General features: G+C 41.5%; 1 protein-coding gene across 1 annotated transcript in view; it reads right to left on the reverse strand.

Annotated features, from left to right (window-relative positions):
• Positions 1–14,885, reverse strand: part of LOC121632369 (rho GTPase-activating protein 23-like) — a 105,978-nt gene extending 91,093 nt beyond the window's left edge. Inside the window, exon 1 of the mRNA XM_041973818.1 lies at positions 14,479–14,885. Coding sequence (XP_041829752.1) covers positions 14,479–14,487 — 9 coding nt within the window. The 5' untranslated portion in view covers positions 14,488–14,885. The remainder of the gene's footprint in view (positions 1–14,478) is intronic.

Genomic DNA, 14,885 nt, shown 5'->3' on the forward strand with positions numbered 1-14,885 from the left:
TTTTTGAAAAGTCTGGTAACATCTGCGTCTCTAAAGTAGTTTTATTTAGCTGGCTGAGGGAAAAATGTCTCTTTGGATTGGAAAGGCTGCAGACCCCTGCACTAAACACATAAACAGGTTTAGCAGCAATTTTCTCTTTAAACACCAACAGTTAAAATATTTCTTCATATATGTTTATAAAATCAAATATTTATGACAAAGAAGGATGAATTGTTCAGGATTTACTAACTAAAAGGTAAAAAGTCAGCAGGATGGATTTAAAGCTGTGAAGCTGCTTCCTTCTAAACACAGAAGGAACAATATGTGATGAATATCAGCATCAGGTGAACAGACAGAAAGCAGGATGAGAATCTCACAGCTTCTAGATGGTGAGGAGAGAGAAATATTCACAATATGCACAATAACTTCCATCCATGCACCTTCACTGCTTCATTATGGATATAAATTCTCTAAACTTTCGTTCTTAGCTTGACTGTTTAGCTTCACCTCTGCACCTGCAGCCTCCGCTACCGGGAGTTAAGGGTTAACATCTGGTTTCCGGGTGTAGCGTCAGGTCTGTAGATGTAACTATAAACATGTGTGGTATCCACAGAAAGTCCAGAATCTCAGCTACCAGCTCAGTAAAACCATTTCTATCACCAACAAACACAGTTAAGACAGCAATAATTAAAAGACCAGAGGGGTATTGCACGACACCAGAATAAAGAAATCCAGGATAATTAAACAAGCCCAGCTTGACCTAGCTTGCGCGGCCTATCCTGGCTTAATTGGTTGCACGTTTGCTGAGCCAGGATGAGAAGGTGCGGCTAGGTTAAGCCAGGTGAAGATAGTTGGGATAAGTGCGTGTGCACGGCATACTGAAGCAGACCTCGCGATCGCTCACAGAATCACCGATGGGGAAATGGATAAAAGTCGCGCGTCCTACGTCACGGCCGCTGAACAACAGCTCCTGACGGAGTTCTCTGACGAAGTTAAGGATATTATAAGGAAAAAAGGCAATACCAATGCCATAAGTAAAGAACGCGAGAGAGCCTGGCAGACAATAGCCGACCGGCTCAATGCGTAAGTAGTCAAAAACTGTACAATTAATAAACAGTGCTCCACTGGAACTGTCATAATTAGGCTACAATTAAAGGAGTTACTTTTCAAATCCACTAACTGTTGTATACTTTAAGAGTGACAAGCAGGTGCATGTTACTCAGGAAATGTAGAGTATGATTAGGTGCAAACAATTATCCACAATGTGTCATTTAATCTATTTTCCTCATGTAACGTTTTTATCTATTTTATCTTTCTGTCCTTCATAAAGGACAAACCTGTCTGGCCATAAAAGGACCTGCAGCAAGAAAAAATTAAATATAAGAACATTTTGCAGGCTGGTAAGTGACACCAAAGTAGATAACCGTGAACAAATGAGGTGAATAGATGAGGTGTCTGCTGACATGTTCAATGTCTGTATGATTGTAGCAGTTAAAAAAAGGCCTATAAACTGGCACAGGGGGCGGCCCACCAAGCCAGGATGTGACTCCAGCAGAGGAACTGGCCTCCATTTAAATAAAGGGAGGCCAGTGATGGAGGGGATCCAGGGAGGGACAATAACTGACTCTGTCCCAGCCACAGAAACTGTCCGCTTCATACAAGGTACACAAAGTACTGCAATTCTACTGCACATGGAACACAATCAAATATAATATAGTGTCTGACTTTGGATAACCTTGCAGTGTCTGGGAACACAATTACACTTTTGGAGCCACCAGAAGATGATCCGGTTAGTACAGTGTCTCGAAATCACAGGCTTGGTATGTTCTGTGAAATCTTAATCCGAGTCCTCTCGCTGCATGTATACGGCAGGGGGAAGGCACATCTGCAGCTGCAGAATGCACATCTGCAGATGAGGAGACTGTGTCAGTGGAGTCCAGAAGGCTTGATGTCAGTTTTATGGGATTGGCCTGCTTATTTATTCCATGAAGGATATGAAGTCAGTGATGTGGTGCTAATAGAAAATGTGTAGCAGGACCCGGATGCTGCACAGTCTCCTAAGCGGCCTGGTAACATTGTGAGTATTGGCTAAAGTACATCTACGTTATGCACAAATCCTGCTGTGCTAACTGACATTTCCTTTACAGACTTCACAAACTGTCAGAACGCTTTATTCAGGGCACCTGGAGAGAGAGAGAGAGCTGGCAGATGTTAAAAGCTGACTCAAAAAGAGCAAGCTCCAAGGAATGGAGCTGGATCTTGAGATTAAATGCCAGACACTCAGAAAACTGGACCTGGAAATCCAGTAACTGAAAATCTGTATCTCTCAATGACATAGTCATCTCCAAAGGCCAGGGGATGTGAGCTGTCCCTCAAGACTCGTTCACGTCTGAATGCTCTTCTGAGGATGCGGGCTTCCTCGTCCAGCACATCCTCCGAAAAAGGGCAAGCCATTATGAAGAGGGAACAGGTGAAGGGGAGTTGGACCTGAATATTCTACATTGCCCTCGTCATGGATTTCTTTGAATACACCTTTGTAACCTCATCCACTGTGTTTTGTAATCTCAATTAATGCAATAAAACACATATTTATAAAACCTCTGACAGCAATTTGACGAGCAGTCTTCATTAGCATAGCAATATAACACTTGGCCTGATGAAATCATGCACTTATGACCAAGTTGATATTGTGTGATGAAATTGTGATCCTGTATTTAAATAAAATGACTAAAAAAAAAAAAAAAAAAAAAAAAAATTATATGCACTGCACTAGCACTACACGACAGCACCTGGGTCCAACTGGACTCAAAAGCGGTCTGACTAACACTTAATTATGACGTCCATCTTGTTTGAATTCATGCTTGTGTTGTTCTTACTCTCAAATGTAAGTCGCTTTGGATAAAAGCGTCTGCTAAATGACTGTAGAATAGAATAGAATAATAATACTACAACTCGAATCCATATAAAAGGGTGTTGCGATTATGAACATATATAATATAATATATGTAATATTTTAATACTGGATGATTAAAATGACGCGCCATACTTAGGAAGACCATGGACATGCTGTAAAACACATTAATTCCTCATAGTTGGACATGCAGGTGACTCGCTAGGATTAATCTTAGCCTGAGCAGTTAGCCTGGTCTGGAGCAGGCTAGCTGCAGTGGATAAATCACCACAGTAACTTGGCCGGGTTTAGTTTGAGCTGCTTTCATGCAACCGACTTAGGGCTAAATTCAGCCAGGATAACCAACATATCCCGGCTTAATCGCTGATCTTGGTTTCGTGCAATACCCCTCAGGTACACAAAGTCTGAAAAACATGTAAACACAGATGATGTTTCCCCATGAACACGAACAAACGGCTCCTCTACTGAAAGCTCACATCTCACAGATTCCACAGCTGGAAGTTTCATCTCGCTATGACCAAGATTCACCGAACCAGAGGCAGAAGAAGACCCGATTTATGCTGCATGTTTGTAAAAGTCAGAAAACATGTTTTACCTTTGTTGTCTTGTATATATTAAAACCGTATTTATTTAAATAAATGAATAAAGTTTCCCATCCAAAAATCACGATGTTCTACCAGGGCCGGTTCTAGGAATGCATACATGAGGGGGCAGGCATAAATTTGAAGGGGGCATTATGAGTACATACTTCAGCATTTTCTTGTTGTTGTTTTTTAAGTGTTTCTTTAACGGAACTGTGCTGTTAGTGGAGTCCAACTTCAAAGAAATGGATTGCACTTTGTCAGGCGTCTACTCTAAGACCTGTCCAGCTTGGGTGTCCCACCTGAAACCAAAGCTCCTGCTGGTATAGCTCTTAGAGTCACTGAGGCACGCAAACCCCCTGACCACAATAAGGTGGCAATCCCTCAGGGGGGGAACAGAAAATATCAATAACAAAATGAAGTAAGAAAATAGAAAAGAATGATCCATTATCAAAGCTTTAACAACCAACAAAATAACAATTGCCCTATTGGACAGCCATTAGATGTCTAAGCATTTTGAATAAACCGCATTTATTGTATTTAACATAACAAAACAAGATGCAAAATTCTTTAGAACGAGGGGAACTCCTGTTGTTTGAACAGCAACACAAAAACCGGAACCTAGCAGACAGATGAAAACCACTTTCACAGCATTCAGCATCAGTGGTCCACAGCTCCACATTTATCCCTCTGAATTCTGGTTAGTACCTGCTGCAGCATCAAAGATGACGTGTCTCCTCTTACAGCACCTGTCCTGCTAATCTCCTCCTCTTCCTCATCATAATTTAATTATATTCTGTGTTCTGGTCGACTCTCTTAAGGAGGTTTGTGGTGTTGCTATGGAAACCTCTATGTCTTCCCACACACGTCATACATCACGCCGTTGCTGTTCAGCTCCACATGGCCTGAGAGACGCCGCTGCCCCTTCGCTGGGCCATTTCACATATGACTTTGGAAGGCGGAAGAAAAAGTAGTTCCTACCAACGGGGTATAATTTGGGAAGATCCTGATATTATAGTTACTTTCCACTGTATTCCAGTTAGTTTGCATTTTTACCCCAAATCAGTAAAACATCGACATTCTAACATGTTGAATTCTAGAACATGAAATGCTGGTATCGGTAGTATCGATATTTTGGTATCGATCCACACATCAGTAGTAATTCGTTTTTTTTTTTTCACTGTCCAGATTTGTTGTCAAATTGCTTTTCATCAAATTCGTTATCTTTCGTTATCAAGTGATTTTCTTCAATCTTTGTTTCATATCCTATTTTGTATCGTTAGCCCTGTATCATTTTTTTGCATCATTTTTTTGAGTTTAGCATTATGTTACACCTTTAATGAACAAATTAACATAAAAATTAGGGCTATCAAGTGGCTAAAATTTTTATTCAGATTAATGACAGTTTACAAATTAATTAATCATGATTAATCATGATTAATCACCATTGCTATGGCTAAAATGTGCCCGTTTTTATTGTATTGTAGAAAGAGCAAGCCAAAGCGCTCCTGAGTTTTTCTTAACTTTTCTTCTTTTACATTAAATGACAACTTTAGTTGTAATAATTAATTCAATATTACTAGTGCTGGGCAATGATTAAAACTTTTAATTGCGATTAATCGCGATCAAATCGCATTGTTATGCTCAAAATGCCTCTTTCCTTTAAAAGAAGGCCTACAGCTTTATAAAGAAAATGCAGTAAATTTTGATTTACAAACACGACATCAGGGGTCTCCAACCTGCAACTCTGGAGCTGCAAGTGTCTCTCTGGACCTTCCACAATGCGTCAAAATACGTGGCTTAAATTCTTTTTTAAAAATCTATCTTTCTTGTCATTAGGTTGGAAACCAGGGACTTTTTTTTTGTTTTTTTACTTTACATAATTTTCCACAAATATCTACGTCCCTTAGAAGAAAGTCTGTTTATCCTCTTTTTATAAAGGTTTTATGTTTTTCTTTATTTTAAAACCTAAAAATGGAAATAAAAATGTGGTTCTTCTTAAATGACAACAAATGTCCTATAGTAGTAGTAGTAGTATAGTAGATATTTATCAATAATTCTAAGTTGTCTTTTTGAAAAGTCTGGTAACATCTGCGTCTCTAAAGTAGTTTTATTTAGCTGGCTGAGGGAAAAATGTCTCTTTGGATTGGAAAGGCTGCAGACCCCTGCACTAAACACATAAACAGGTTTAGCAGCAATTTTCTCTTTAAACACCAACAGTTAAAATATTTCTTCATATATGTTTATAAAATCAAATATTTATGACAAAGAAGGATGAATTGTTCAGGATTTACTAACTAAAAGGTAAAAAGTCAGCAGGATGGATTTAAAGCTGTGAAGCTGCTTCCTTCTAAACACAGAAGGAACAATATGTGATGAATATCAGCATCAGGTGAACAGACAGAAAGCAGGATGAGAATCTCACAGCTTCTAGATGGTGAGGAGAGAGAAATATTCACAATATGCACAATAACTTCCATCCATGCACCTTCACTGCTTCATTATGGATATAAATTCTCTAAACTTTCGTTCTTAGCTTGACTGTTTAGCTTCACCTCTGCACCTGCAGCCTCCGCTACCGGGAGTTAAGGGTTAACATCTGGTTTCCGGGTGTAGCGTCAGGGCTGTAGATGTAACTATAAACATGTGTGGTATCCACAGAAAGTCCAGAATCTCAGCTACCAGCTCAGTAAAACCATTTCTATCACCAACAAACACAGTTAAGACAGCAATAATTAAAAGACCAGAGGGGTATTGCACGACACCAGAATAAAGAAATCCAGGATAATTAAGCAAGCCCAGCTTGACCTAGCTTGCGCGGCCTATCCTGGCTTAATTGGTTGCACGTTTGCTGAGCCAGGATGAGAAGGTGCGGCTAGGTTAAGCCAGGTGAAGATAGTTGGGATAAGTGCGTGTGCACGGCATACTGAAGCAGACCTCGCGATCGCTCACAGAATCACCGATGGGGAAATGGATAAAAGTCGCGCGTCCTACGTCACGGCCGCTGAACAACAGCTCCTGACGGAGTTCTCTGACGAAGTTAAGGATATTATAAGGAAAAAAGGCAATACCAATGCCATAAGTAAAGAACGCGAGAGAGCCTGGCAGACAATAGCCGACCGGCTCAATGCGTAAGTAGTCAAAAACTGTACAATTAATAAACAGTGCTCCACTGGAACTGTCATAATTAGGCTACAATTAAAGGAGTTACTTTTCAAATCCACTAACTGTTGTATACTTTAAGAGTGACAAGCAGGTGCATGTTACTCAGGAAATGTAGAGTATGATTAGGTGCAAACAATTATCCACAATGTGTCATTTAATCTATTTTTCTCATGTAACGTTTTTATCTATTTTATCTTTCTGTCCTTCATAAAGGACAAACCTGTCTGGCCATAAAAGGACCTGCAGCAAGAAAAAATTAAATATAAGAACATTTTGCAGGCTGGTAAGTGACACCAAAGTAGATAACCGTGAACAAATGAGGTGAATAGATGAGGTGTCTGCTGACATGTTCAATGTCTGTATGATTGTAGCAGTTAAAAAAAGGCCTATAAACTGGCACAGGGGGCGGCCCACCAAGCCAGGATGTGACTCCAGCAGAGGAACTGGCCTCCATTTAAATAAAGGGAGGCCAGTGATGGAGGGGATCCAGGGAGGGACAATAACTGACTCTGTCCCAGCCACAGAAACTGTCCGCTTCATACAAGGTACACAAAGTACTGCAATTCTACTGCACATGGAACACAATCAAATATAATATAGTGTCTGACTTTGGATAACCTTGCAGTGTCTGGGAACACAATTACACTTTTGGAGCCACCAGAAGATGATCCGGTTAGTACAGTGTCTCGAAATCACAGGCTTGGTATGTTCTGTGAAATCTTAATCCGAGTCCTCTCGCTGCATGTATACGGCAGGGGGAAGGCACATCTGCAGCTGCAGAATGCACATCTGCAGATGAGGAGACTGTGTCAGTGGAGTCCAGAAGGCTTGATGTCAGTTTTATGGGATTGGCCTGCTTATTTATTCCATGAAGGATATGAAGTCAGTGATGTGGTGCTAATAGAAAATGTGTAGCAGGACCCGGATGCTGCACAGTCTCCTAAGCGGCCTGGTAACATTGTGAGTATTGGCTAAAGTACATCTACGTTATGCACAAATCCTGCTGTGCTAACTGACATTTCCTTTACAGACCTCACAAACTGTCAGAACGCTTTATTCAGGGCACCTGGAGAGAGAGAGAGAGCTGGCAGATGTTAAAAGCTGACTCAAAAAGAGCAAGCTCCAAGGAATGGAGCTGGATCTTGAGATTAAATGCCAGACACTCAGAAAACTGGACCTGGAAATCCAGTAACTGAAAATCTGTATCTCTCAATGACATAGTCATCTCCAAAGGCCAGGGGATGTGAGCTGTCCCTCAAGACTCGTTCACGTCTGAATGCTCTTCTGAGGATGCGGGCTTCCTCGTCCAGCACATCCTCCGAAAAAGGGCAAGCCATTATGAAGAGGGAACAGGTGAAGGGGAGTTGGACCTGAATATTCTACATTGCCCTCGTCATGGATTTCTTTGAATACACCTTTGTAACCTCATCCACTGTGTTTTGTAATCTCAATTAATGCAATAAAACACATATTTATAAAACCTCTGACAGCAATTTGACGAGCAGTCTTCATTAGCATAGCAATATAACACTTGGCCTGATGAAATCATGCACTTATGACCAAGTTGATATTGTGTGATGAAATTGTGATCCTGTATTTAAATAAAATGACTAAAAAAAAAAAAAAAAAAAAAAAAATTATATGCACTGCACTAGCACTACACGACAGCACCTGGGTCCAACTGGACTCAAAAGCGGTCTGACTAACACTTAATTATGACGTCCATCTTGTTTGAATTCATGCTTGTGTTGTTCTTACTCTCAAATGTAAGTCGCTTTGGATAAAAGCGTCTGCTAAATGACTGTAGAATAGAATAGAATAATAATACTACAACTCGAATCCATATAAAAGGGTGTTGCGATTATGAACATATATAATATAATATATGTAATATTTTAATACTGGATGATTAAAATGACGCGCCATACTTAGGAAGACCATGGACATGCTGTAAAACACATTAATTCCTCATAGTTGGACATGCAGGTGACTCGCTAGGATTAATCTTAGCCTGAGCAGTTAGCCTGGTCTGGAGCAGGCTAGCTGCAGTGGATAAATCACCACAGTAACTTGGCCGGGTTTAGTTTGAGCTGCTTTCATGCAACCGACTTAGGGCTAAATTCAGCCAGGATAACCAACATATCCCGGCTTAATCGCTGATCTTGGTTTCGTGCAATACCCCTCAGGTACACAAAGTCTGAAAAACATGTAAACACAGATGATGTTTCCCCATGAACACGAACAAACGGCTCCTCTACTGAAAGCTCACATCTCACAGATTCCACAGCTGGAAGTTTCATCTCGCTATGACCAAGATTCACCGAACCAGAGGCAGAAGAAGACCCGATTTATGCTGCATGTTTGTAAAAGTCAGAAAACATGTTTTACCTTTGTTGTCTTGTATATATTAAAACCGTATTTATTTAAATAAATGAATAAAGTTTCCCATCCAAAAATCACGATGTTCTACCAGGGCCGGTTCTAGGAATGCATACATGAGGGGGCAGGCATAAATTTGAAGGGGGCATTATGAGTACATACTTCAGCATTTTCTTGTTGTTGTTTTTTAAGTGTTTCTTTAACGGAACTGTGCTGTTAGTGGAGTCCAACTTCAAAGAAATGGATTGCACTTTGTCAGGCGTCTACTCTAAGACCTGTCCAGCTTGGGTGTCCCACCTGAAACCAAAGCTCCTGCTGGTATAGCTCTTAGAGTCACTGAGGCACGCAAACCCCCTGACCACAATAAGGTGGCAATCCCTCAGGGGGGGAACAGAAAATATCAATAACAAAATGAAGTAAGAAAATAGAAAAGAATGATCCATTATCAAAGCTTTAACAACCAACAAAATAACAATTGCCCTATTGGACAGCCATTAGATGTCTAAGCATTTTGAATAAATTTGAAACTAATAACAATAAACTCAACTATCTGTGTGTTTGTTTCTGTCTGTATATAGACCATAATGATTAAAGAATCATAACTATCAAGCACAACAATAACAGAGCAAAAAATTAAACCCCCTACCAAAATAAGGCAGTGAACCTTCAGGGGGAAATAATGATAATAATAAATGAAAATGAGTAAAAACTAAATGATCCTTCATCAAAATTTTAAGAACCAACAAGGCATACATGAAGCTCTGAGCTGAACTGCTGAAAGCAGCGGGAATGTAGAGTGAAACTTTCTGTTATTTTTTTCTTCAAACTAGCATGCTGAACTAAAGGCTGGGCGGAGCTTGAGGGGTCTCATATGCGCAGCTCGTTTTCCCTCAGTCTAGTACCGAGGAGGCAGTCACATCTATGGCCCGTGCGTGATTGATCACTGCTCCTACTAACAGGCGTAGACACGTTTAAATAGAACAGAAACAAACCCCAGTTGACAGAATAGATGCAATAAATACGTCTGTTATTATAAGTATTTATTCAGTATCGCTACAACACATTTAACAGAGCTTTACTCTATAAGTTTTACCGCTGGAGCTCAGCAGCCGCTCTCTCTACGAGGGGGAGAAATATGACACCGCAAGATCAGGCTGTATGTCAACTCATTTGCATACTAAACACTGATTGGTTGTTTTCTGTGGTGGTGGGAAGGACTTGTTGAAGACAGTACAATGGATCCTGTGAAGCTCCGACACACAGAGTTCAGTACAGAGGGGAGAGAGCGTTTGGAGAGATTTGCCCATTTCGGCGCATTTGATTGAGGGGGCAGAATGTTTGTTTGAGGGGGCACTGCCCCCTCTTGCCCCTGCGTAAAGCCGGCCTTGTGTTCTACCATCTGCAGGTTTAGACAAAGAGAAACATCAGTTCTTCTTCTTTCTTAAGTTCCAGACAGAAAATGTGTCTTCATGTTAATAAAGCCGCTCTCTCCTGATTACATCATCACCGCTGCAGCAGGGAAGGAAGACATGGACGCCATGTTTCTGTCATCAAAGCCAGTGAGCAAAAAAAAAAAAAAAAACCTTAACGCGCGTTAAAAAAAAAATTATTGTTGCATTAACGTGAGATTAACACGTTAACATGCCCAGCACTAAATATTACATAAAATCAAGTTCTTAAAAAATCTCTTTTGTGCCGCCCTTTTCCTGGACAGTGCCCCTGCATGGCCCCCCATCTAAACTTTTCTAGACCCGCCCCTGCACAGAAAAGCTAAATCCTTTCTACCAACAGTCAACTACTTTATCAGTGAAGGTTTGTATCTCAGAACCTGATCATAATGTCCCTCACCACATTCAGACCCTAAATGATCAGACCTGTGTCTCCAACATCTGCACAGCAGCAGTGATCTACAGAAGACGTCGCCTTGCTTCCTTTTGCTGTTTCACTGCATATCGGAACCTGATCTGTCTTCATAGCATGGCTGTTTGATGACTAGTAGATTTTACAGCTGCGTCACTAAAGCCTCATTAATACTGGAAAGTTATAGGAAATAAAGGCAACTAATATCCAACTGAAATAGGCTGCTGTTATGACATGTTTCATTCTTCATCTTACCGTGAGAGTGACATGAGTCTGTCTGACATGAGACAAATTATAAATTAAGATAAATTTAGCTTACTATTGCTAGCGTGTCTAAAAACAATACTTTGGGGTAAATATGAAATGCTAATTTCCTCCTTCTCAGCTGAAATATAAACAAACGCACCAAGAGAGAAAAGCCGATCAGCTGATCACCGACAGCCGCCATGATGAATAACAGGAAAGGGAGGCGGAGCTGCCATGATGCTCTGCAGCTACAGAAATGACCAGAACAGAGATGCTGGTGCAAAACTACGTAAAATGTTTGAAAAAAACAAACGTGTTGAAGGTGTGGGTGATGAACCTTCTCCCCAGGAAAGGATCCTTGTCCCTGGGTGTGACGCGCTCAGATCCATCCACAGAGCCAAGCAGCTTATTCCATGTCGCCTCCATGTCTCACCGTCATAAATGATGGATGCCACACAGGCGTTAAATACATTCATCATTTCAACGCTATTAATTACACAGTTACTGCCATTAACGCATTATTTTTGACAACCTTAGTTAAAATATGAATATAGTTTACATTTCAATGTATGAAATGTAGAAAATCAGAATATAAACTTGGTTAATGAAATAACCAAGTTTATAGGCAAAATATTATTGAAACTTTACTTATTTTTCTCCAGTAATTTCATGTTTTTGATAATATTTAGTAAAAGGATATATCATTAAATATAAGCATCTTGAGAATGTACTTGTACTTCTTCGTACTAAAACAAAGTGAAAATGTTTTATTTAAAGGTTATTATGCTATAATTTTACTGGTCCTACACGGAGACTAAATGTGGAACCTGGACTAATCTGAGGCTGACATCCCTGATATGAGCTGACCTGAACATTATAATTAGACTTACTCTGGACAGCAGCAGTTTGACTGCAGCGTTGCTCTAAACATAGATGAGATTCATTTCTCTAATCAGTCTTAGAGTCTTTCTCTTTATCTCAACACCAACTCCCATTTTATGGTATGTATTTATGTAGAATCCATATTAAAGTTCAGTTAATGAACAACTAAATACTGTTGTGTTCAATCAGCTAAAGGTGCTTGAAATGTGTCCTTCATTTGGACACCAGAGCGGATCGTGAGTGACTGCCTCCTGTCGTTACAGCAGGATATCCTGACGTCTCGGTACACAAACACAAAGCAACACAATGCAGCCCGACCACATACTTTTTCTCTATTGTGCTGCTGACAGACTGAGCTGTTCCACCCTGACACACTTCATAGCTGCTTTATCTTAAAGAATAAACTGTCTCTGTTTGCGAACAGTAAATGTCCTCCATGTTCAGTGTCCTTCCCCCTGTCTCCATCAGAAAACTACTGAAAAACTACCGAAATGTCAGAAGAGACTTCACTAAATAAAACCCAGGTTGGGCTGTAAGACCTCCACCCTGTCCTCTCTGCAAACACCAAACCTCCGTACTCCACCATACTTCTCCATACTCCCCCATACTCCACTATACTCCTCCATACTCCCCCATACTCCCCATACTCCTCCATACTCCCCCATACTCCACCATACTCCCCCATACTCCTCCATACTCCTCCATACTCCACCATACTCCTCCATACTCCACCATACTCCTCTATACTCCCCCATACTCCTCCATACTCCACCATACTCCACCATACTCCCCCATACTCCTCCATACTCCTCCATACTCCACCATACTCCACCATACTCCCCCATATTCCCCCATACTCCTCCATACTTCGCCATACTCCACCTTATTCCTCCATACTCCCCCATACTCCACCATACTCCTCCATACTCCCCCATTCTCCACCATACTCCTCCATACTCCTCCATACTCCACCATACTCCTCCATACTCCCCCATACTCCTCCATACTCCCCCATACTCCACCATACTCCACCATACTCCTCCATACTCCTCCATACTCCACCATACTCCTCCATACTCCTCCATACTCCCCCATACTCCACCATACTCCCCCTTACTCCTCCGTACTCCTCCATACTCCACCATACTCCTCCATACTCCCCCATATTCCCCCATATTCCCCCATACTCCTCCATACTTCACCATACTCCACCTTATTCCTCCATACTCCCCCATACTCCACCATACTCCTCCATACTCCCCCATTCTCTATCATACTCCTCCATACTCCTCCATACTCCTCCATACTCCTCCATACTCCCCCATACTCCACCATACTCCTCCATACTACTCTATACTCCACCATACTCCACCATACTCCACCATACTCCTCCATACTCCTCCATACTCCACCATACTCCTCCATACTCCTCCATACTCCACCATACTCCTCCATACTCCTCCATACTCCACCATTCTCCCCCATACTCCTCCATACTCCTCCATACTCCACCATACTCCACCATACTCCCCCATATTCCCCCATATTCCCCCATACTCCTCCATACTTCACCATACTCCACCTTATTCCTCCATACTCCCCCATACTCCACCATACTCCTCCATACTCCCCCATTCTCCACCATACTCCTCCATACTCCTCCATACTCCACCATACTCCTCCATACTCCCCCATACTCCACCATACTCCTCCATACTACTCTATACTCCACCATACTCCACCATACTCCTCCATACTCCGCCATACTCCACCATACTCCTCCATACTCCCCCATACTCCACCATACTCCTCCATACTACTCTGTAATCCACCATACTCCTCCATACTCCACCATACCCCTCCATACTTCAATAATCAGTAACTTTGTCTGGTTTTATCTGATGAAACTATTTGATATTTCTACTGTCGTTCTTTCTATATTATTTTTCTAAGTTCTGAGCCTCAGAACTGCAGGTCAGACCAGAGTTTTGCCGTCTTCCTATCTGAAGTTAGGCTGAACTCATCACAGAGTTGCTCTGATTCTAGTAAGACTGGAATCACGATGTGGAACGATGTGTTCTATCACTTCATGAGGCCTTGCAGGGTGGTTATAGCTGAAAATGTTACATCCCTTCACAATTATCCTGTTATCCTGTTAGTGCACTCCACTAACAGGAGAAGTCAGACAGTTAGGAGCCTTAGGCCCTTAGGACTCTGGGTGCATGGAACAGGTTCTGATATTACCCGGTTATCAAGCGAGTATATTGGTATTTTATTCCTCAAACGTGATGGAACTTGAACCCACTGTTTTCCTTTCCTTTTTCTGGTGTTTCTGAGCAGCCGCTACAGAAAACCAGATGTCAAGGAACGTTTTTCTTTCCTCAAAGACTCCACTCAGAGTCAGACATGATTATTTACTGTATGAAACAGCAAAGAAAACAAAACTTCACACCCAGAGACAGTTTTCTGGCTCACCTGGGCCATGGTGTTCAGCAGTACCTGGACTTGCTCCTGGTCTTCAGCATGGCAGTAAAAACCACAGGGATTTGAAGATGATGATGATGGTGATGGTGATGATGATGCGCGGTCACTGTAGTTGTTTTTATACACCTGAGAGCAGTGTCACTTCCAACCCACATGCTCTCACACACACATCGCCTCTTCTTCCTCCTCAGTGACAACAGCGTCCTCTAAAACACTTGCTCCTGGAAACAGAAGACTTTTGCTCTTCCTCCTTCTTTTTCTTTCTCCTCTCTTCACCCCCCCCCCCCCCCTCTCTCTCACGACTTGTTTAAATTTCTCTTTTTTTCTGTCCAGCTGACACCAGGAGGTAATGTTGACGAGGAGCCGGTATTCCTTTCCTCTTCCCTCACATGCTTCTG

The sequence above is a fragment of the Melanotaenia boesemani genome, chromosome 21 (assembly GCF_017639745.1).
Source record: "Melanotaenia boesemani isolate fMelBoe1 chromosome 21, fMelBoe1.pri, whole genome shotgun sequence".
Classification (NCBI taxonomy): domain Eukaryota; kingdom Metazoa; phylum Chordata; class Actinopteri; order Atheriniformes; family Melanotaeniidae; genus Melanotaenia; species Melanotaenia boesemani.